Here is a 22921-nt window from a genome sequence, read left to right as displayed (position 1 = left end):
AGGGGCAGGGATCCCCAGGACCTCAGGACTGTGACCTGAGCCAAAGGCAGATGCTTAACCAACTGAGCCACCCAGGCACCCACCCCCCACCCTCCTTTGAGTCCTCTGCAAGTTGGTCATGGCTCCCTACCTCCGTAACACCTTAACCTCACAGGAATTTCTCTAGTTCTTTCTCTGACCTGGCCTGTACATTTTGGTGAGATTCATTGAGCCAATCCTGATGTCTCACCAAACTCCTTCCCTCTCTGGCTCTGGATCTCCCTCTGGATCACTCAGTCAGGCTAGGTAGCATTGCGTCCGCCAGTCCCTGCTCAGATCTGCTTCTCTCGGCTCTGGCGTCCTTCACCACCGCACTAACCACCAACTTGCACACCGCTGGCTGGCCCTTACCAGTCTCGCCGCTCTCTGGGCCCCTGGGCTTCTTGCAGACAGAAAAATCTACCACTCTGTCACGAGGGCTGATAGCATCTACACGAGTCCTGGCAGGAGTCTCCCCAGATGAGCCTGAAGGCTGAGGAGGGTGTGATCTGTTTTGCTGGTTTTCTTGGCTCTAATACTGAAAATTTAACATCCTTATAGAGCAACCCTAGTAAGCAGAAATACTTTGTCTAATGTTTTGTAAATCGCTTTGCTTATGCCACTCTAGAGCTTAAAAGTCTAATAGTCCTCCACTCCCTCCCAAAGCTGGATAATAAAAGTAAAATGTCCCTTCCAGAACATGGTGGGCCAGGTATGGGACCAAGTCCCCTCACACACACCTCGTATCCCCATTTTAAAGATGAAGCACCTGAGGGACAGCTAAGAAGTTTCAGTAAAGAAGCCATCTGGCAAGTAAGTCCTACACTAAACACAGCACTATATTGCATCTCTATTTTTTATTTCTATTTTCCCCTAATCTCTTTTCATTAACCTTTTATTATGGAAACTTTCAAACACACATAAAGCTAGAAAGAGCAGCCACGTAAGCCACCACACACTCAGCACCCAGCTTCACCGTCAAGAACACGCAGGCACCTTCACTGCATCCACACTCTCCTCTTCCCGCCTCCCCTCAGGCTCACCCTGGATTACTTTGAAACAAATCCTGAATATCGTGTCTTTTTAGGTATAAACACTTCAAAATCGATCTCTAAAATAGGTAATATGTCTAACTCTAATAAGGCTTCCAAAACTAGTTAGCCTGGCTTCTGGAACCAGCGGGGGCCAACTGACTAGATTGTCTCTAATCAGAGACACTCGGAGCCCGTTTTGTCAAGGGCGATCCCAGAGTACCTGAATGAAGAGACTTTGGGGAGATTCTTAAAACTTCAGGTTACCGATCCTTATCCCCAGACATTCTGTGTGAGAATTTCTGATAACGCCCAAGGATTCACATTTTTGATAAGCTTCCCCAGGTGATTGTTGTATACAATAGAGTCTGAGAAACTTAGGTACAAAGGCACCCACAATTTCTGCACCTCTTTTTCTTGCCTTTAGTTACAGTGTCCTTTCTTGAAACTGCTCCTTTTCCTTTACTACCTCCAACCCGTCATCGCCCTTTTCCTAGCCCAGATATCAGCGCTTTCAAGAAGTCTTTTCCTGATTTCTCCAATAAAATAGTCTCTCCCCTGTTGAACTTCCGTTACACCTTATTTCTCTTACATATCAAGCACAGCTACTGTGTTACTGTTTTTTACGCATTTATTTTATCTTGTCTGTTAGATTATAAACTACTTGAGGACAAGGGACATTTTTAACACTTCTTTGTATCTTTTGCATTATGCCTTGCAAGAGTTAGCAATTATTAAACAACTCCAGAATTGACTTGCACTCGCCTATAATTTAGAACTTTAGTTTTTTAAAAATGTAAGTCAAAATTAATGTTCCAGTGAATGAATTCTTTCCCCATTTCCCAGTTAGTCTAAAGATGCAGAAGTTAAGAAGAGTATTCCTAGATCATTATCTTTAATTACATAATATAGCATTTTACTATTTTAAAAGGACACTAGGTATTGCTTTCAAATCTGTTGGACTAAGATCCTACAGACAGCCTCCCTGTAGAAAACTCTAAAACCCAGACATAAATACAAAAAAGCGACAATTCACAGGTCCTAGAGAGTAAAGAGAAGCAGGGGGACTCAAGTGGGTAGTTTGTGCTCACATGAAGGGCAGATGGGAGCTCTACAAGTGAGTTTCTATCTCTCCCAGCTTTTCACCTGAGCTGAGTAGAGTCTGCAAGGTGCACAAAGTTGCAGCAGAGGCAGAGAGAGGATCCTCAAACTCTATACCCAAGAACCATACACGGCTGTACTGAGACCAGAGCTGCTGCACAAGAAAGAAAATAAGTGCTGGAAAAACAAACAAACAAACAAACAAACACAACCTACTCACACAAGGGAAATAATATTCATCAGAAAAAAATAACCAAATCCAGAATCTCTACCACTTCTTTGTTAAGTAATAAAAAATTACTTAACAAAGAAGCAAGAAAATGGAACACATTCTCAAAAAAAGAAACATCAACAGTCTGACCCAAGATGAACCAAATTAGGAACTTACAAGGTTTTTTTGTTTGGTTTTGGGTTTTGTTTTGTTTTTTTGTTTTGTTTTGTTTTTTTAAGATTTTTTATTTATTTATTTGACAGAGAGAGAGATTACAAATAGGCAGAGAGACAGACAGAGAGAGAGATAAGGAGAAGCAGGCTCCCTGCTGAGCAGAGAGCCCAATGCGGGACTCGATCCCAGGCCCCTGGGATCATGACCTGAGCCGAAGGCAGAGGCTTAACCCACTGAGCCACCCTGGCGCCCCTTGTTTTTTTTAATAAAGATTTTATTTATTTATGTGTGAGAGAGTGCAAGTATGTGTGAAAGCAAGAGAGCACAAGCAGCAGGAAGGAGCAGAGGAAGAGAAGGAAGCAGACTCCCTGCTGAGCAGGGAGCCTGATGCGGGACTTGATTCCAGGACCCCCGAGATCATGACCTGAGCTGAAAGGCAAGATGCGTAACCAACTGAGCCACTCAGGCACACACAGGGTTTGTTGGTTTGTTTGTTTGTTTTTAATGACTACTTTAACTAACTGAGGTTTGTATATTAAACAAAGCATCTTTAATGCAGAATAGTGGGAAGTCTCAGCAGAAAAATAAATATAATAAAAAGGAAGAAAATAGAAAATGTAGAACTAAAATAGAGAATTGCTAAAACAAAAATTTACCTGGTAGACTTAACAGTCAAATTGACATGACAGAGGAAAGAGCAAATGAACTTAAATATAGATCTATAGAAATTGCCCATAGTGAAGAACAGAGATTTTAAAAAATTATCTAAAAATTAGTCTTGGTGAAATGAGAGAGGGAGAAAAACCATAAGAGACTCTTAACTATAGGAAACAAACTGAGGGTTGCCAGAGGGGAGGGTCGTGGGAGGATGGGGTAAGCGGGTGATGGGCATTAAGGAGGGCACGTGGTGTGATGAGCTCTGGGTTACATGCAACTGACGAAACACTGACTCTACTTCTGAAACTGATAATATGCCACATGTTAATTAAATTGGATTTAAATTAAAAATATCTTTTAAAATAGCATCTTGGGGATCTGTTAGATGTTATTAAAAGGTTAAATATATGTGTAATTGAAATATCAGAAGGAAAGGAAAGAGAAAATGGGGCACAGCATACCTAAAATTTAACTCATAAATCATCATGAAATGTGAGAGCTACAACCATTACTTAGAGTATGAAAAAAAAAATCTGTGGCTTATAGTTAGGCAAGATTTCTTAAAACAGGACACCAAAAGCACAAACTATAAGCGATAAACTGATAAAAATGGACTACATCAAAGTTAAGGACTTTTGCTCTTCAAAAGACAGTTTTAAAAAAAGGCAACCAATAGACTAGGAGAAAACTTCGGCAAAACATGTATTTTAAAAAGGGTGTTATCCTTATTGTATACAGAACCTTTGCAATTCAATAATAAAAACACGAACACTTGTCAAAAAAAAAAAAACACAAACACCCAATTTTTAAAAAGGAAAAAATGATTTCAACAGATATTTCACAAAAGAAGATATGCGCACAGCCAACAAACACCTGAAAAAAAGCTCAGCATTACTACTCACCAGACAAATGCAAATTTGAAAAATCACATTTACCCACGAGAATGGCCAAAATTCAAAAGACTGACAACACCAAGTGCTGATAAGGATGTGGAGGAACTTAGAAATCTCCAAGGGGTACAGATGGGCAAGATAAGAGCAACCCCAGTAAGCAGAAATACCTGTTCTAATGTTATTGCTGGTAACAATGGAAGATGGAACAGCCACATTAAAGGACAATATGGCCGTACCTTATACAATTAAACATGTAAGTGCTAGCTATGGCCATAGAACATGAAAATATGTGCCCACACAAAATTGTACGTGTCAATTATCCCTAACTTACAAAAATGTACAGCTGTTATTCAGAATAGCCCCAAACTGGAAGCAACCCAAATATCCATCAATTGGTAAATAGATTTTTTTAAAAGGTGGTATATCATGGAATATGAATAAATTTAAAGTAAGGTCATATATCATAGAATATGAATATTCTAGGGATATAGAATATTCCTCAGTAACAAAAATTATCAGTGAAACTCGAAAACATTATGCTAAGTAAAAGAAGTCAAACGCAAAAATCTACATACTATATGATTCCATTTAAATAAAATTCTAGAAAAGGCAGAATCCTTGTGACAGCATCTCAGAGACTGCCCAGGGCCATGGGTGAGGAAGGAGGTAGAATGCAAAGAAGCATAAGGAAATATTCTGGCACAGGGATCTATTTTATATCTTGATCCAGTGGTTGCTGCATGGGAATATACGATAACAGAAACCATCAACTGCACATTAAACTCATTAATTTTACCGTATGGCAATCTCATAACAAAAGACCAAGAGAATTTTTTTTTTCAAAAGAGCATAGAATTAAAACCAAGTATTTCACACACTGAATTCAGCAGAGAGCCAATTTAGATAATTTAGGATAACCCAAAGAAACTTAGCAGAACAGCTAGCCTGCCAAAGAGGATGACAGATCTATTATCAAAACTATCTGAAAACAGCATATCTGTTTACTGGTCTGGCAGCTAAATTAAGCATTCCAATAAATGACTCTGGGAACTAAAATGGGCTTGAATCAAATAAAAGAAAATGAAAACCATGTGTTTGCCCTTCTGGTCAAACAGTGACTGGGCAAGAAATAGCAGTGGAAAAAAACCTAGGAAAAAAAATTGGCACTAACTAACTAAAAAAAGAATTTAATCTTCATAGCTAGTGACATTATATAGTAGAATTGGAAAATACACAAAACAATGTGTTTCAGGGACTTCAAAAATAAAGAGAAGCCAAAATTGGGATCAGAAATTATCTTTCAGAAATTAATTCTTAATTACGTGGTATACTCGAAAGACACGTTCATTTCACTTTATATAAAAGAGATAAACACTGAATAATCATCTCAACCCTCTCATGTTTTAGATTTTCTTAATAACCTTATTATTTTAGAATAGTTCTAGATTTACAGGATTATTGCTAAGACAGTACAAATAGTTCTCATAAGCCCCACACTCCATGTGCCCTATTACCAATCTCTTACATTAGGGTGGTACATTATTCACAATTGGTGAACCAGTGTTAATATATTCTCACTAATTGAAGTCCATTCTTTATTAAGATTTCCTTTGTTTTTACCTAATGTATTTTCCTGTTCCAGATCCAACCAGGAAAGAACATTGCATTCAGTAATCATATTTCCTTGAGCATTTCTTGATGACGACAATTTCTCAGATTTACCTTGCTTTTGATAACCTCGACAGTTTTGAGGAGCACTGACCGGCTATTTTGCAGAACCTCCCTCAGCTGGGCTTTATCTGATGTTTTTCTCATGGTTAAACTGGGATTGGACTTCTGAAATATCTTTTGCTTCATTCTTTAACTCTTAAAATCACCATAATATCATATTAAAATAATTTGAATTATTATTCAGATAATCATTTCCATCTGATTAAAAATGAAAATGTCTGGAGCACCTGTCTAGATGGCTCAGATGGTTAAGAGTCTGCCTCCAACTTAAGTCATGATTTTGGGGTTCTGAGATGGGCCATGTCCAGGTCCCTGCTCAGCAGGGAGTCTGGTTCTCCCTCTGTCTCTGCCCCGCCCCCTACTGTGCTCTTTCATTCTCTCTCTCTGTCTCAAATAAATAAAATATTTTTTAAAAATGAAAATGTCTAAAACTATTCATGCTAGAGTAGATGTAAGTGAATTTAAGTAGATCTCAGTGAATTATCAAACTAAAGCTCTAAAGTATAGTTATTATTTTTTATACTCTACCTTATAAAAACCACATTAATAATTATTTTTAATTAACTGAGCCTCAAATTAGATACAGTAGTGAAACCACAGCTAGGCAGGCATAATTCCTAAACTTAGAGTCATTTTTGATTAAGAGCTTTAAGTATTTTAAGGAACTAAATTATATATTTTGATATATTCTATTCTAAATGGCAAGTGGATTTTAAAAAGTTAATTTCCAACTGGTTTTAAGAGATAAAAATATCCTTGAAATATGAGGAAAAACATGAACTCTTATTATTACCACCTTGATGATATAATTTATTAATTGTTGCCCTTACCCTGTTCAAATTTAAGAAAGGAATGTAAAAGTGAACAGTTTAACACATGGAGGAAAGAAAAATTTACTCTGTTAGAAAAGCCACTGGATCAGTGACAGGTCCTTTTTCTTATGACACGAGGCACCTTATTCATGAGGGGAAAAGTCACAGGAATTTCCATGTCTGTCAAGCTCTGAACTTCAATCCACACTTTTACAAAATGTTTTGATCAATATGTTCCAGATTATTATTTGGCTTTAATCCTAAAGATAAGGCCAACATAAGTTGGATGTGTTCAACACGCCAAGGAAAAATGTTACCTAACATGACCTTGGCAAAGGTGAACGAGCTCTAGTCTTTGGGGGTCAAACAGAAACAGCTAGGCAGGTGGGCAAGCCCAGAACAGATTACCTGCAAAAGTTACCAGCCTGTGTTCTTGCTAAGATGGTGCGGCAAGTAATTTAAAAAGGAAAACAAAAAGCAAAGAAAACCCACTCAGCACAACATCCACAGAAAACATCACATCCACCTGTCTGGTAGGTCAGTCACATGGGTCATAGACCCAGGCCGAGTTTCTGGGCATCCAAGCCAGTCCGAGTCTGCAGATGGCATGGCTTCTCGTGGGGACTCCGTACGTTTATCAGAAAAACAAGTGAAGCATTGTCTTCACTAGAACAGCACAGGTAGGCACCCAACAGCATCTCAGGAAATGCTTACAGCCCCTCAAGCAGACCCACAAAAGTTCTGTCCGCAAAAGCCAAGAAACCCATTGCTGTGTCACTGCTCACTTTCTTTCTTTCTTTTTTTTTTTTTTTTTGAAGATTTTATTTATTTATTTATTTGACAGACAGAGATCACAAGTAGGCAGAGAGGCAGGCAGAGAGAGAGGGGAAACAGGCTCCCCACTGAGCAGAGAGCCCGATGCGGGGCTCAATCCCAGGACCCTGCGATCACGACCTGAGCCGAAGGCAGAGCCACCCAGGTGCCCCACACTGCTCACTTTCTGACTGCGACATCATCTGTAGGAGGAACAGGTCTCAGGACTGAGGTCAAAAAGAAGAAAGTCCCCTTTTAAGAATAGCCTTTCTCCTAATTTCCCTGTTTATCTACCAGCCTGCTTATATCTCAGCCCATAAAAGAAAACAAGTATAGCCTTTAAAGTCACCTTCCTCAGTGTCTGTATGCACGTTACATTTCAAAGAACAGGGAGAGCAATCATCTAATCACAGAAGGTCAAATAAGAAAGGGACATGAGTTTTACCCAGTCCAACTACCTATCTGATTAATGAAGGGAAAACACAGCCGTCATCATGTCCCAGAAATTAAGGGCAGGATTTTTTTTTAAGTTTTGATCCAGTTCTCCTCTGGTAAATCAGGATCTACCTTGAAGAAGCGACATACCTGTTGAGAGCTGATATTTATAGGTTGTTTTAAAACAATCCATGTGACACTCTCAAGAAGAGGTGGGACAGTGAGGGAACCGGGATATGTCCAGTAGTCCCAGGATGGAGGAAGCAGAGATAATGGGTCAAAATTTGTGAATCGAGTTTGTTTACCCTAGTAGAGAAAAGAGAATTCCCACAAATTAAAATGGGAGAGTTTGACACTGCCCTCCCCCCCCCAAAAAAAATCCAATGAAAGACCATTGTGCTAGAATTCTTTAATTTGTGGAATTATTTAGTATCTGCCTTTGTATCTTAAAAAAAAGGTTTCTGTCTTAACCTAAATATTTTAGATGAAGTAGCACATTCCCTAGATTTATTTAAGAACACAAGATTTGTTTAAAATGTGTTGCAAGTTTTAGATGCTGATTATGCAACACTCCAATACCAGAAACTAATCATGCATAGTTTTGTTAGTAATGATTTTAGGTAATTTAAGACCCCCCCTCATAATTTTCAAAAGACAAATGGTAATAGGTTGATTCTGCTCTATTGATCAAGTGTATTCCAAACCTGCTTCAAAGCAGATAGCATATGTTCCATGTGAACATATGTCTAAGTTATTAAAAGAAAGTAAAAAACTTCAGGAGAGAACAACAAATATATTAGTCATTAGCAAATAATATTTCATTTTACCTTTTCTTTAATAGAATCCAAAATGTCTGTAATCTTTTGCAGTTGAGAATTATGTTCACCAATCTGAAAGCACAAAATTTCAGAAGAAATGGTTACTGTAGCAGAACAGGTCTGGTTCACTCCATTTCAATAATTGGTTTTGAATTTAAAAAAAAAAAAAAAAAAAACCTACGCCAGCCCAGAACAAACAGAGATTGTTCTATAATGAAGCTGCCTTTCACCTGCTGACTTTATCATGCTAGAAGAATCTGAACAAGGTAATGTTACAGGTTCCTTGGCTGAATTTTAAGCTTGATTCCAAAACTAGTATTAATAGCTACATAGTTTTTCAGCTTTGTGAATGTTTAAGATACAGGTTAACTTAAGAGAAAACTCCCTTAGGAAACTCTAACATAATACTATTCAACCAGATGTGACCTTCAGATCCTAGAACCAAACTGACTCTTGAGACATCAAAGCATTAAAAGAAAATATCTCCAGCAACACCTGGGTGGCTCAGTCCATTAAGCATCTGCCTTTGGCTCAGTTCATAATCCCAGGGTCCTGGGATCCAGTCCCACATGGGGCTCTTTGCTCAGCGGGGAGCCTGCTTCTCCCTCTGCTCCTTCCCCTGCATGTGCGCTCTCTCTCTCTCTCTCTCTCTCAAATAAATAAAAGAAAAGAAAAAAATCTCCCACTTACCACCTAAAATGATTTAAGTTCCTGAACCAACATGATATATTATCAATGAGTAGAAATCATCATCAGAAAAATATATGTACCTCTCTTCATTATTATGGATGTCCTGAATCTAACTAAGCTTTTAAATCCTTCAGGATTAAAACATAATCTCTTGCCTCACTCGCATTCCACTGCCACCAGCGGACTTGGCCGCCAAAGGGAAGAAGCCAGCTGCTGCCATTCATCCCACCCTCTGTTCTGCCCTGTATTTCTCCCAGTGCCAGCCCAGCCCCAAGGGGTTACAACACTGCACAGAGTCAGTGGCAGAGCAAAAGCGCCGGCCCTGCAAGAATGCGGTCACAGTGGGAGCTGAACGGCCCAACCCACCCACGGGGATCATAACAAGGACACTTGCTTCACCACGTGTGAATATGAGACAAAGGAAAAGACAACAACAGTTTTTAAAAACTGATCAGTGTGTTTGAGACAACAGACCGCTGTGGTAAAACTGGTGCTTCAAGATTGAGGAATTTGAACTTCACTCGGTCCTGTATCTCTAAATACTGTGTCATCAGGAAGAGACTAGAATAAAGATTTCCTTCTCGAATCTCAGTTGTTACTCCTGCTACTATTGTTGTGGCTGCAGCTGCAGCTGTTTCTGTTCACATAAAAATGATCAATGGACAATAAGAGAAGATGTAAGACAATACTTCTAAGGTAGTTCTGGGCTGTTAGATAAATCATAAACTAAAACATAAATGTTTAATATAATTTCCAAAGGAAAACATTAAACTTAGAAGGAGTTTACTATTAAAAATGGTAAGGTTACATTTTCCATGACTGAAACTCTTTATCCAACATGGCTGAGGAATTATTTAAAATGAAATTGGTAGATTCTCACCTGTAAAAATACTCCCAACACAGCTAGTCCATCTGGCTCATGAGCTGCCTCAACAAAGCTGGGGTATTTGTCTGAATTCCAATGAACAACATGGAGCTGAAAGGGACACAATTCAAAAAAATTTTTTTAAATCTTTAAAAACATAAATGAAAATGAAATATTTATATAGATATCCTGGGTTTGTGCACACATGTGTATAATGTCTTCTTCACAGAATCTTCCTTTTTGCTTTTGTCTAAAAGCCAAAGACAAGTACCATGGCCACTTGGAGTCTGTGGTATACTATAGGAAGGTCTACAGCACTAGTTAGAACATTCTGGAGCATCCTGCCAAGCCCCTCTGGTCCAAGCAATCTCCAACCATTGCTCCTGAGTGACTTAAGGCTCCTCCCACGGGTGGAAATGCAACAGAGCAGCCTTGGGTCAGATCTCGGCTGGTAGCAGAGTCCAGGAAACAAGCTTAGGCTCACAGGAGGGGGGAGAAGTCAACTGATGGTTTGTAGTAACAATCCTGCTGCTAAGGACAGTACTGATTGTTCTTGAAACTGCCTAGTCAGATGTTCATCTCCATACCCGAAGACTTTTTATGACTGGAAAAAGCAAATTCTCCTTAACAGAACTATCTTAAGCAGTATTCACACATGTGTTACCTTCTAGAATTATGTTCCAATCCTTTGCTGATAGCAAGTTTTAACGGGGACAAAGAGACTTTGTCTAGGAACAGGAATTAGGAACCAGGCACATCTGAGGATGAAAATGAGAGGCAGTTGGTGCTACTGAGGGGGGAGAAAGGAAAGAAGGGGAAAGGGAAGGAGTTGGAGGACCTGGAACTCTAGAAAATAGAAAATACACCTACTTCATAACTCTGCCCTCTTGCAAGTGGCGTTCTGCAAAATCCAAAGGGGTCCTAAAAGTTCTGCGACTGTACACAGTACCGTGTCCCAAACACACAAACAACTGTGAAAGAATAACAATAAGGCAGAAAACCACCCCGGGGAGATCTTCATTCCTGATTAAGGGGAAGAACACACTACAATAGACACCAAAGGGCAATGTGCCACACTCAAACAATTTGGCCATAATCAGGAGCATGCCATGCTGTCCAAGAACCCCTGTACTAAGGACTGACCTCAGATACAATCTCCTTTCAGTGAATCCTTCGGGCACCTCAGGGGGAAACACAGATGAAGGGCTTCATGCACAAGTCACCTTTCTAGCTGTCTCTTAAAAGAGAGAACTGAGTATGTTCAAAGTCATGGTTTTAATCCCATGCTTTAAATACAACTTCCTATTTCATAGGCAACTAATATGGGGGAATTTCTGGATAAATAAGAATTATCACAACCAGTGAGCTACAAAACTATGAAACACTCCACCACCCATAAACAATCAAGGAAGACTGTGGGATATACAGATGGAAAATACAAAGGTGGATCCCTGCAGTACCATGTTCTAAGTTGGTGTGAGATAGCTGGAGGAGGAACGAAACCCGGAAGACACTGGATGATGAAACAGAATTCATTTGGCCCACAAGACATTCCACTCTAAGGGAGGGGCTGAAAAGAACATTACAATTGTTTTAAATGGCTCTGTGCCAACCCATCAGCTCACGTTGTAAGAGATGACACCAAAGAAAGAAAAAGAAGTGAAATGATGTCTTTAGGTTCACAACTGATTAGAAAAGGAATATGTAACTAAAGAGAGATGAATCTATATATATTTTCTTGGTTAAAAAACAGCAATTATTTACAGGTGCCTGGGTGGGTTCAGTCAGCTAAACATCTACCTTCAGCTCAGGTCATTATCTTGGGGTCCTGGGATCGAGACCAGTGTTGGGTTCCCTGCTCAGCAGGGAGACTGCTTTTCCCTCTGCCCCTCACCCCACTTGTGCTCCCAATCACTCTTTCAAATACATAAAATTGTTTAAAAAAAATAAAAAATAAAAAACAACAGCTATTTAGATTATGGGAAACTAGAGCAAGAAAAATCTTTTTTTTTTTCCAAGTCTTTCTCTCTCCCACACACCTTGCCTAATTAGCACCAACAGCTTCAGAGGGACTGATACAACCTGTATTAGCATTCATATTTGTTTTTGCAGCGTTTGGGAGTTTCTTTTTAAGATTTTATTTATTTATTTGACAGAGGGAGAAGCAGACTCCCTGCTGAGTATAGACACCTCCTCCCCCAACTTGGGGCTCAGCACCAGGACCCTGGGGTCAGGACTTGACCTGAAGGCAACCACTTAACCAACTAAGCCACCCAGATGCCCCACCATTTGTATTTGAATTAAAACTCAGACAAATAACAAATTCACATTTCCAGACCAACAATGACAGCTTCAGTGATTTAAGCCAATCGCAAGAACTCATAGCCACAACAAAACTGGAAATGAGAAGATTCTTCCCTATTGGAAATAATCTTTTTTTTTTAGATTCTATTTATTTATTTATTTATTTATTTATTTATTCATGAGAGACCAGGAGCACAGGGAGGGGCAGAGAGAGGGAGAGAAAATCTCAAGGACACTCCGTGCTGAGGACCCTGAGATCATGACCTGAGCCAAAATCAAGAGTCTGACCCTCAACCACTGAGCCACCCAGGTACCCAATAATTTCTAAATTATACTATTATTCAACTTTAGCATTTTAACTGCATACTATTGATATGTAAATTATATTTAACCTACCAAAAATCACCATTAATATTAAAATTATAGTTTTACTATCAACTACATATTTAATATGCTTATATAATCTGTACAAACTGTAATCAGATGAAGTTTTAAATAGGGAGTGGATTATTAGCCTACTTTTTATAGACACACAACTCTTAGGGTAAGGTTTTTCCATGATTTAGAACACTTTAATCTCTCTGTTAATGTCACAGGTCATGAGATTAGACTCAAAGTTAAATTTTTATATGGTACAGTCTAAATGTTTTCTTCCTTTCATTTCTTTTCTTCTTTTTTTTTTTCAAGTGGGTACAACTCGATGACAGTCATGAAATTAGGTACAAAAGTGGTGGGAAAAACTAATTAAGAATCATTTCTACAGCTGAGCACAAAGGGATTCTTTTTAACCTGAAATCAAATGTGATTCCCAAATATCTCCATCTCCAGCCTGGACGTCTTCCTTAAACTCCAAGTCTGTACCTAATGGCCTTCTTGAATGTGAGCCTAGAAGGTCTAATGGACACCTCAAACTTGATGTGTGCGCAAGAGAAAGTCAGCTTCTCTCTGCAACTTGCTCCTTCCTGTACTTGTTCATCTGAGTAAGTGGCAGAAAGATCCTCGTGTTTGCACAAGCCAAAGTCTTAAGAATGTTTCTAGATTCCTCTTTCTTCTTTCTTCAATCTTGCTACCCTTTTCATTGGCAAGTCCCATGGATTTTCTTTCCCAAACATATCCCGGACTCCCCTTTACCTCCACCACTTCCATAGACCAAACCACCACCCTTGCTCATTTGAAATACTTCCATAAACTTCTAACTTGTCTCCCCATTTTAACATTTGCCTGACATCTTTTCCACACAGGAGCAAGTTATACTTTATAAAATATAAAGTAGAACAGGACATTCCCCTGCCCAAAGCCTTCTATTGTCTTTATCTCAATACATCAAAGATAAATTCCAAACTTCTTACCATGCCCTACAAAGCCCAATAAGACATGGTCCTTGCCTGCTTCTCTAGGACACAGCCTATAACCTCCTCTCATTAATTCCAATCCCAGGAGCCAAAGCCTTTCACTTCCTAAATGTGCCAACTTCATTTCTGCATGAGGTCATCTGTATTTGCTGTTAAGCTGTATAGATTTGATGAGAAGCTGTATAGATTGTCTCATGGTGAGTTTTCCTAACTTTTTAATCATACTACCAGATCCCATAGTATTGTTCCTAACAAAGAATTTACCATATACCATTTACTTATGTGTTTATTGTCTGCTTCCAACACCCCATCAATCCTGAGGTCTGACCCAGACTTCCTCATTCTCCATCAGCATTCTTATCTCCCACCAGAAACAAGGACCCTCTCCTCTCCCTCTCTCTCAAACCTAATCAATCAACAAATCCCACCAAAGCTGCACTGGCCACCAGCACTCCAATTAACTGAGTCATCATCTATTATCCGGAACGTCCCACAAAGCCTCCTCCTCACAGACTCTCCTTATCCACTCCTGTTTCAACCCAATTCATGCTCAAACTGTAGCATGAATATTTTTTAAATGCAAATATGATCACTTCACAATTCAAAGTGAGTTAATGGCTTCCCACCCATTTAGAATTAAGTTCACAAGCCTTACCATGATTGATCTTTGTAAAATCAGGCTCTCCAGCCTTTCCAACTTTACCTCTGGCATCTCTCCACTTCATTCTTTGTGTGCTAATTCCACTGGTCATTCTGTTCTTCCAGTATGTGACTACCCACACAAGTCCTCACACTTGAGTCTAGGCAGGGCCCCTGCTGTCTCTGCCCTTTGCCTGGCTCACTCCTGCTCATCCTTCAGGTTTAGGGTTGAGGGCCTCTTCCCAGGAAAACATTCCCTGGCTCATCCTTACTTCCTTCCAGCACGAGTAAGCTGGACAAAGATGGGCGACATGGTGGGGTCACAATGACTTCTTAAAGAGTGAATGATTCATGAACAAATAAACAAATAAAATAAAAAACAGCCTTAAACACATATTAAAGAATATATGAAACTCTAGTCAAAGCTTTATCTGTTTCAAGAAGGAAAGTCTACGAAGATATCTTGTTCTGTAGGCAGGACTCTGAGCCACTGGAAAATTTCAGGATAGGACTGCCCTTTTCAAGAAACAACCTGCCAGCTCAGATAAAACCTCTCGAAAGTATACTTTCAAGTTTATGACACGAGGAAGTATAACTATAAACCAATGTGACTAAGTTTTTTTAGTTGCTTAGAAAAATTACAAAGCAGTAATCCAAAGCCAGCTCAATCCCCACAGAAACTTTCAGATTTAGAATAACGTGTTCAATTCAGAACATAAAACTTTAGAAAGCAACATGAAAACTATTCAGCAGATAATATAAACTGAGGCACCACACAGATTAAGGAGTCCCACTTTCTATATTCTTGGCATCTTTTATCCAGTGCCATGGAACACTTTGGATATACAATTTATTCCCTCCTGAAAACAGAGCAGGTCCCATATCCTAAGCAATTGGCCTCAAACAAGTGTTTTAAGTAGACAAATAGATGTTTTCGTTGATAGGCTCAAAGAATAGATGTATGTGTTAATGGAAGAGCAAAACTGGAAAGCTCTCTTGGCTGGATTTCTCTCAACAGCAAAACTATAAAGGAGTGTCTCAACTCCACAGCTTAGTACATGAGAAAATGAAGAAAAACTTTACTTGCCTGGTAATGCTCTGTTTCACCTAGACAACTCATAAGCCAAATTACTGTCACTTAAAAAGCTTTGGTTGCATCACACAATAATTCACTCTCATCTCATAGAAAAGGTGGGTGTTAGCAATATTTAACAGTATTAAAACTTAAAGTATATTATGCTTTGTCATTTAACAGAGGATTAGAAAAAGTAGAGTAGTATTAATGAATGTGATTACAAAGGAATAACTTCCCAATTTAAAAAAAAGTCAATGAATGCTTTATTGCATTATGACTTCAATAATTAACAGAGATTCCCTTTTATACCTGTAAATATAGAGGTACGGTTGAGTTTAAAAGAGTTCCTGTCTTTGTACGGTAGAGTTTAGAAGAGTTCGTGTCTTTGTTTCTTTTCCCTGTAAGGAACTTCGCCACTTAATATCACTTCTACAAAATATGATATTAGTATACTCCTGTGTCTGGACCAAATAAGTACACAGTTGAACCCAAATCAAATGTCTCTTTCTCTGCCTTCTCCCTGGACTTTCAGGAAACACAACAGATATTCTAGAAAGAGTTTATAAGTTGGTTTCAGACAGACGTGAGTTTAAAACCATCTCAACTGCTTCCTAGTTGGGTAAATTATTAATCTCTCCAAACCGACTGTTTACTCATTTCTAGAAGGAGCACAATAACCCTAATCTCCCAGAGTTGGTGTAAGGCTCAGAAGGACCATGTTTATAGCTCTCATACTGATAAACTCTCCTATTGATGGAATAAAGCAATATCAGACACTGATTCCAAATTGGCTCAGGATCAATTTGCAGTCAAGAGAGTTGTCAGCTGGGTTCCTTATATCCCACCACCTAGGAAACCACTGAGTCATGAATATGTGTCCGATGGCTTACCTCTGCAGCATATCTCACTCCATCCACCACGTGTTCAGAGCCATGATCATCAGCAGACCCCCAGTGAAGGTGAAACTGTCGCAAGCGGTAGCTTCCAGAGAGAGGACCCCCACGCAGAACTAAACGCCAATATATTTCAAATTGTTAGCAAGAAGAAAATATTCATACATGCCGCTATAATCCACATCATCTCCCTGAATTATTCAACAAGTCCATGTCCACCAAGGAATTTTTTTTTTTTTTACAAATGTGTCATTCAGTTTGCAGACAGGCATACAATTTAGGTATACGAGGAATGAATACAAACATTTTAAAAGGTTGGAGAGTCCACGATACAGATTTTTATGGGACATCTGGGAAATCACAGTGGTTTAGAAAGTAGAAGAAATTAGGAGTTCCTAAAGTAAAGAATGAGTCTGTTTATTGGAGGATGTCAGCCTCTCTGAATAAGGATGTGATATGTCAAGAGGGCCACCTTGAACTTGGGGAAGTAGCCCAGAAGCAATGGTTAGAGAACAGGTTCCAGCACTGAGAAGACTGCTCTTACTCTGTGATCTTGTATCAACTCTAACTTCAAAGCTATCCCTTTCATGTCTGTCACCTCAAGATACTAAAGCTCCCTCCTCCTAATGCTGTTTTGAAAATAGAAGAAAAGTTCAATACAAAGAACTTATCATGCCTGGTACACAACCAGCATACTGGACATGTTAGCTATATTACTATTCTATTGTTTTTAGGAGGACTACAAAAAATTGGCCAAGAAGCCCATCTTCTGTACTTGAATTCTAACTTCCCAGGGAAACCTGGAATACAGGGCAAAATTAACTCTTTTTTTGGCAACAGAGTCATATCTTAAGTATACAGAAACCTTCTTAAGAGAAAACATAGCTCTAAACTGTCTCCTCCTAATTAATTTTTATTGGGCATGTTTAAAAGATATGGGGGGATAAGAAAGAATTGGGTATTCAGTATACTATACGCATTACTAATCTCCCATCAACACCTGACAGAAGTGTTAGCTTGTGAGCCGCAGCCTTAATAATAGTTTGATTTAAATGACCCTCCTCTTCAGAGATTTCAGATAGGGAAACAGAGGTACAGAATTAGAGATATCTCAAAATTGTCAGAAATGACCCATCTTAATTAGATAAGAAACAAAAGATGTTACAGGGTTCCTGGATAGCTCAGCCAGTAGAGCATGTGACTCTTGATCTCAGGGTCCTGAGTTCAAGTCCCACATTCCACAGGGAGCCTACAGAAGCAAAAGATGTTAAGGTGTATCACGTGCAGTTTTCTACACACAGCAAGGGGGAAAAGGGAAAATACATTTGTCTAAAGCACACCCCTCGTGGGAGAGAAATGATCGAGACTGTTATCTGTATTAACCAGTACAACTGAACTCATTTCTTCCTTACTCAACTTGACTCAGGCGAAGTTGAACATCAGTGATGAAGAGTTAGTGTGGTTGCGATCAGCAAACCTGGGAATAGTCCCAGATCAGCTACTGAATTATGTGATCTTCCAAAACTCACTTAAGCCTCTGTGGGCCTCAGCTTTTTCGTCTCTATTTGTGATCGTTTGTCTATTTTTAATTAGGAGATTGGACTGATGCTCCTTAACTTCTATAATTATCAAAATTACCAAGGAAAAATACTGAACATGTGCAATAAAATTTGGGAGGATGTTGAATGACTGGAGGTTTCTTTAGACTATTTGGATCCAGATTTCTTTACAATAAAGATAGCTATTTCCAAAGACCTCTGAAAAATAAAAGAGAAGCATTTATATCAGACTCGAGGACTTGCTCTTTTGTTAGTTGCACTGTTATAAACAGAGTAGTTTTACTGCTTTGAGTCTCCCACTAAGAGTGATCATGAGGGCAGAAACTCTGACTGGGTCCCTGCTGGACCCATCACCTAAGCACGGTAACTATCACAGAGCAGATGCATGATAAATATTTGATGAATGAATGAATAAAATATTTGATCTGTCTTTAAACAGGCAGTCAAAGATGATTCACAGATGAATTAATTTAAAAGGCACATTTGCCTAAGTGACTCCATTCAGCATGGATACAATGGCATTCCAAATAAAAAGAAATCATTTTTTAAAATTTTTTCTTTTTTCTTTATTTTAATTGCAGTTAACATATAGTGTGGTATTGGGATTCAGTGATTCACCACTTACCTATGACACCCAGTGGTCATTACTTCCAGTGCCCTCCTTAACGCCCATCATCCGTTTAGCTCATTCCCCCCACCCGCCTCCCCTCCAGCTTGTTCTCCGTAGTTAAGAGTCTTTTATGGTTTGCCTCTTTCTCCGTTTCCATCTTATTTTTTCTTCCCTTCCACTATGTTCATCTGCCTTGTTTCTTTAATTTCACATATGAGTGACAGCCTGTGATAATTGCCAAAGAAATCAACAATTCTATTGTCCTTTTTTCCCCACTTACTGTAGCATAATAAGATCCGAGCTGAAACAAAAAGCCATTCCCTCACAGATAAAAAGCAGATTAGAGTCATCAATGTGGAATTAACTTTGGGAGAAGATGCAAACAACCTGGCTCAAGAGAAAGAAAGTGATACCAAAAACACACAGGGTTAGGGACACATCCAAGGATCCTGGCTGATCTCTGGAAAGCCTACTCAGAATCCAGGGTTTAAAGCCAGATTAGCATAGCTCTGCTAGTTAAACAACAAAGATTGCCTTACACTCTACATATCTTACTCCACATGTGAGTGTTTCATCTACAATATCCAAACTGGGACCATAATCAGCAAATGTCTACTTATGAAGGAAGACATTCTCTTGAAGCAGAGCTCTTTTGGAGAAACACGGGTTGGGGAAAAGTGAGTCAAAATATTAAGGTTAATTTATCACTGACTTTGAGATAGTCTGTAAGAAAATAATGAAACTATAGTATGAAATCAATACGGGCAACAAGAATTATTTTTAAGGAGAATGACTTCGTGTTTTCAAGGGTCAAATCATTCATCTTCCTCTGCAACTGAGATGAGTAAATAAATATTATTGTCTCCATCTTATATGTGAAAACGAATAATCATTTCTCCAAAATCACCCTTGGTATACATGTCCACTTATTCTTTCATTCAGAATTTTTCTTAAGTCTATTCCAAATAGAATACTCATATGAGAGGTCTACAGAGATTAAGAAACCTGAGTTAAATGCCATAAAAGTTTGGGAAATTTTTAATATCTTAGTAAAAGGGTCCTTGTCATTTGTTATATGCTGCAAAGACCAACAATGTTGTGAAACTAGAAATGTATATGTTACTCCCTTGAATTTACTTTGTTAGAAATTTGCTAACCCTACTTATTTCATGAAACTACACTGTTGTCAGTGGTCTTAAATGATAGGCAAGGCTTGCAACAAAATCAGAAAAAAAAATTAATAATTAACACACTTGTCTATGCATGTATTTACTGCCTATTCCACCAAAATACCAACTCTCTTAAGGCAGAATCTCTCTTGTTCTTTTTGCATCTTCAGTGCCTAGGACAGTGTCTGCATCAGTAAAAACCACTAACATAGAATAGGAAAAAGACCTCATCTGTAGAAGCACTTCTCCATAGACTTTGGTTTATAAAGTGGGTCCTGAGTAAGTGACCTAGGAATTGCTAAAGAACATGTTCTTATGACTCTGACTCTAATGAAAGTCATAGCCTAATCACTAAACAATTCTATGAAGTAAAGCTACGTGAACAGCACATCTGTATTTTGCTTGCATCTAGGAAAAAAGGAACTAAACAGCACAAAACTGTCAGGATTGTACTGTGAGAGAGAGACCAAGGCCATAAATGTTTCCGGTCCCCGGGGCCTGAATTCTTTATGGAACCAGGAAAGTCTTCATTCAATCTGGCTTCTTTTGCTCTGAGCATATGCACACCACGTTACTCTCTCATTGCTCATTCATTCAATGATTCTAAAGAGCTTACTTACAGGCCTGCGACTATGTTCAAGGCTAATTAAGTATGGGATGCTGAGTAAGGTCATCCCTACCCTCAAGGAACTTACAATCTAGTGAAGGGAAACATCATTACACTAAAGCTTTGTAATGTCTACATTGTCACAAATCAGCAATTCCGTTTCCTGCAGATCTGGGCTTCTGGGAGGGATCACACAACTAAGATATCTTTCCCCCAGATGTTTTTCTGTTTTGTTTTGTTTTCTTTTCTTTTCTTTTCTAACGTATAACTTCAGATCTTGTGAATTTGGTTGATTTCACGTAGTTACCTAGAACAACGTAACTAGACGTTGATAACTAGACTGAACTGAGAAATTAATAATTTCTAGAGGTGAAAATTAAAGAATAAACACTGGACTCATCAAATCACTGGTATTCCTAGGAGGCCTTTCTTAATGAGAAATCAGCTTCCTTTTGATATCTTTAAAAAATTTCAGCACAACATATCTTGTATATGGTAAGGATACAGACCTGTTATGTGTTCTGTGTTATTATTAGTAGTTATTAATATTGTTAAGTGCTTACTATATGCCAGGAACTCTCATTTATTAAAATAAAAAATTAGGGGGCGTCTGGGTGGCTCAGTGGGTTAAAGCCCTTGCCTTCGGCTCAGGTCATGATCCCAGGGTCTTGGGATCGAGCCCCGCATTGGGCCCTTTGCTCCGCGGAGGGCCTGCTTCCTCCTCTCTCTGCCTGCCTCCCTGCCTACTTGTGATCTCTCTCTCTGTCAAATGAATAAATAAAATATTTTTAAAAATAAATAAATAGGGGCGCCTGGGTGGCTCAGTGGGTTAAGCCGCTGCCTTCGGCTCAGGTCATGATCTCAGGGTCCTGGAATCGAGTCCCGCATCGGGCTCTCTGCTCAGCAGGGAGCCTGCTTCCCTCCTCTCTCTCTGCCTACTTGTGATCTCTCTCTCTGTCAAATAAATAAATAAAATATTTTTAAAAAATAAATAAATAAAAATAAATAAATAAATAAATAGTACAACAGCTTTTAAAAATTAAATATTCAAACAACGAATAATCCACTAATACTTAGGTGTCAAATGGTAAGTATTAATTGTCTTCTGGTGGTTTGTAATTTTATTGGGACTTCACCTATGTAGACTAACGTGTCCTGTACCATAATGCCTTATCAATTTTCTTTGTCCTCCATGAAACATCATACCAAAAAAAAAAAAATGTTAACTGAAACACACATTTACTGAGTACCTATTGTGTGCACGGCACCATACTAGACAGATGAATAAGACAAAGCTATTGCCCACAGGGAGTCTTCAGCTGAGTGGGAAGAGAACCAACCAGCAGTTACAACGCAATGTGGGAAGTTCTGTGATAGGACAAGTCTGAGGTGCCACCGGGAGACTTGTGGGGCCAGTCAGGTGAGATTCCCAGAGCTGAGATCCTGTCTGAGTACGGAAAGCCCAGAAGCTACGGTGAAAATGCCCTTGTCTTTCCTTACCAGATTATTATTTCTCCTCTACCACAGCCAACAGGCCTTCTTCCCCCAGAATTTCATATCCTCCTGCCCCCTTTTTACCTTTTTTTAAGATTTTATTTATTTATTGACATAGGGAAAGAAAGCACACAAGCAGGCAGAGGGGCAGGCAGAGGGAGAGAGAGAAGCAGCCTCCCTGCTGAACAAGGAGCCTAATGCGGGACCTGATCCCAGAATTCTGGCATCAGGATCTGAGCCAAAGGCAGACACTAACCAACTGAGCCACCCAGGCGCCCCTGCCGCCTTTATAAAGTTAAATTTATAAAGTCCTTTATAAAGGACTATTAAAATTCTAATGGGTGACGCACTGGAGGTTAACCACATGGAATGCAACTTCCCAGACAAAGAAGCCCTACAAGGACCATGAGGAAGGTTTCATGTCTGGTTTCTTTATTGGTGGGATTCAGAGTTAATTTTGGTCAAGAATGTCTTCTTTACAAAATGGAAACTGTTTTCTTCAAATCAAAGTGGTTTGCTACAGAAAGTATCTTTGTGTTTTTGTAGTTTACCAAAGAAAAAGAAAAGCTAACAATTTATTTTAATTATAGTGGTTTCTACTTTTTCACTGATTTAATACCCAGAATAACCATGAAACATTCTTTTATCTTGAGATAAAAGAATGAGAATCGTGACCCATATTTATGTAGTTTCTGTCTCAGAGGGTACTGAGTACTTCACAGACATTTCCAATTAACCCTGGTAATTTCACTGTGATCTAGATAAGAGAGAAACCTTCACATTGGGGAGAGGGCACACATTACCAATCACAGACACAGTGTCAAATCTGGAAACACAAACAAACTGATTCCCCTGGGTTAACCCAAAGTAGAGGGAAAACAGGAGGAAGAGGGAAAGAGACAGGGAGAAAGAGGAAGAGAGAAGGAGGGAGAGGAAGGAAAAGAGAGGGAGAGAGTAAACCTTAGTCATC

At 39.0% G+C, this 22921-nt stretch overlaps 1 protein-coding gene across 1 annotated transcript in view; it reads right to left on the bottom strand.

Annotated features, from left to right (window-relative positions):
* The window catches only part of LOC132013180 (carbonic anhydrase 13), a 33340-nt gene that overhangs the window by 4401 nt on the left and 6018 nt on the right, over positions 1-22921 (bottom strand). The window contains exons 3-6 of the mRNA XM_059392908.1: positions 16510-16628; positions 10265-10360; positions 8704-8766; positions 8027-8182 (exon numbers count right to left, since the gene is read on the bottom strand). Coding sequence (XP_059248891.1) covers positions 8027-8182; positions 8704-8766; positions 10265-10360; positions 16510-16628 — 434 coding nt within the window. The remainder of the gene's footprint in view (positions 1-8026; positions 8183-8703; positions 8767-10264; positions 10361-16509; positions 16629-22921) is intronic.

The sequence above is a fragment of the Mustela nigripes genome, chromosome 3, assembly GCF_022355385.1.
Source record: "Mustela nigripes isolate SB6536 chromosome 3, MUSNIG.SB6536, whole genome shotgun sequence".
Lineage (NCBI taxonomy): Eukaryota > Metazoa > Chordata > Mammalia > Carnivora > Mustelidae > Mustela > Mustela nigripes.
Note: the sequence above shows the minus strand (reverse complement) of the source record. Positions and strands in the feature narration are given on the sequence as shown.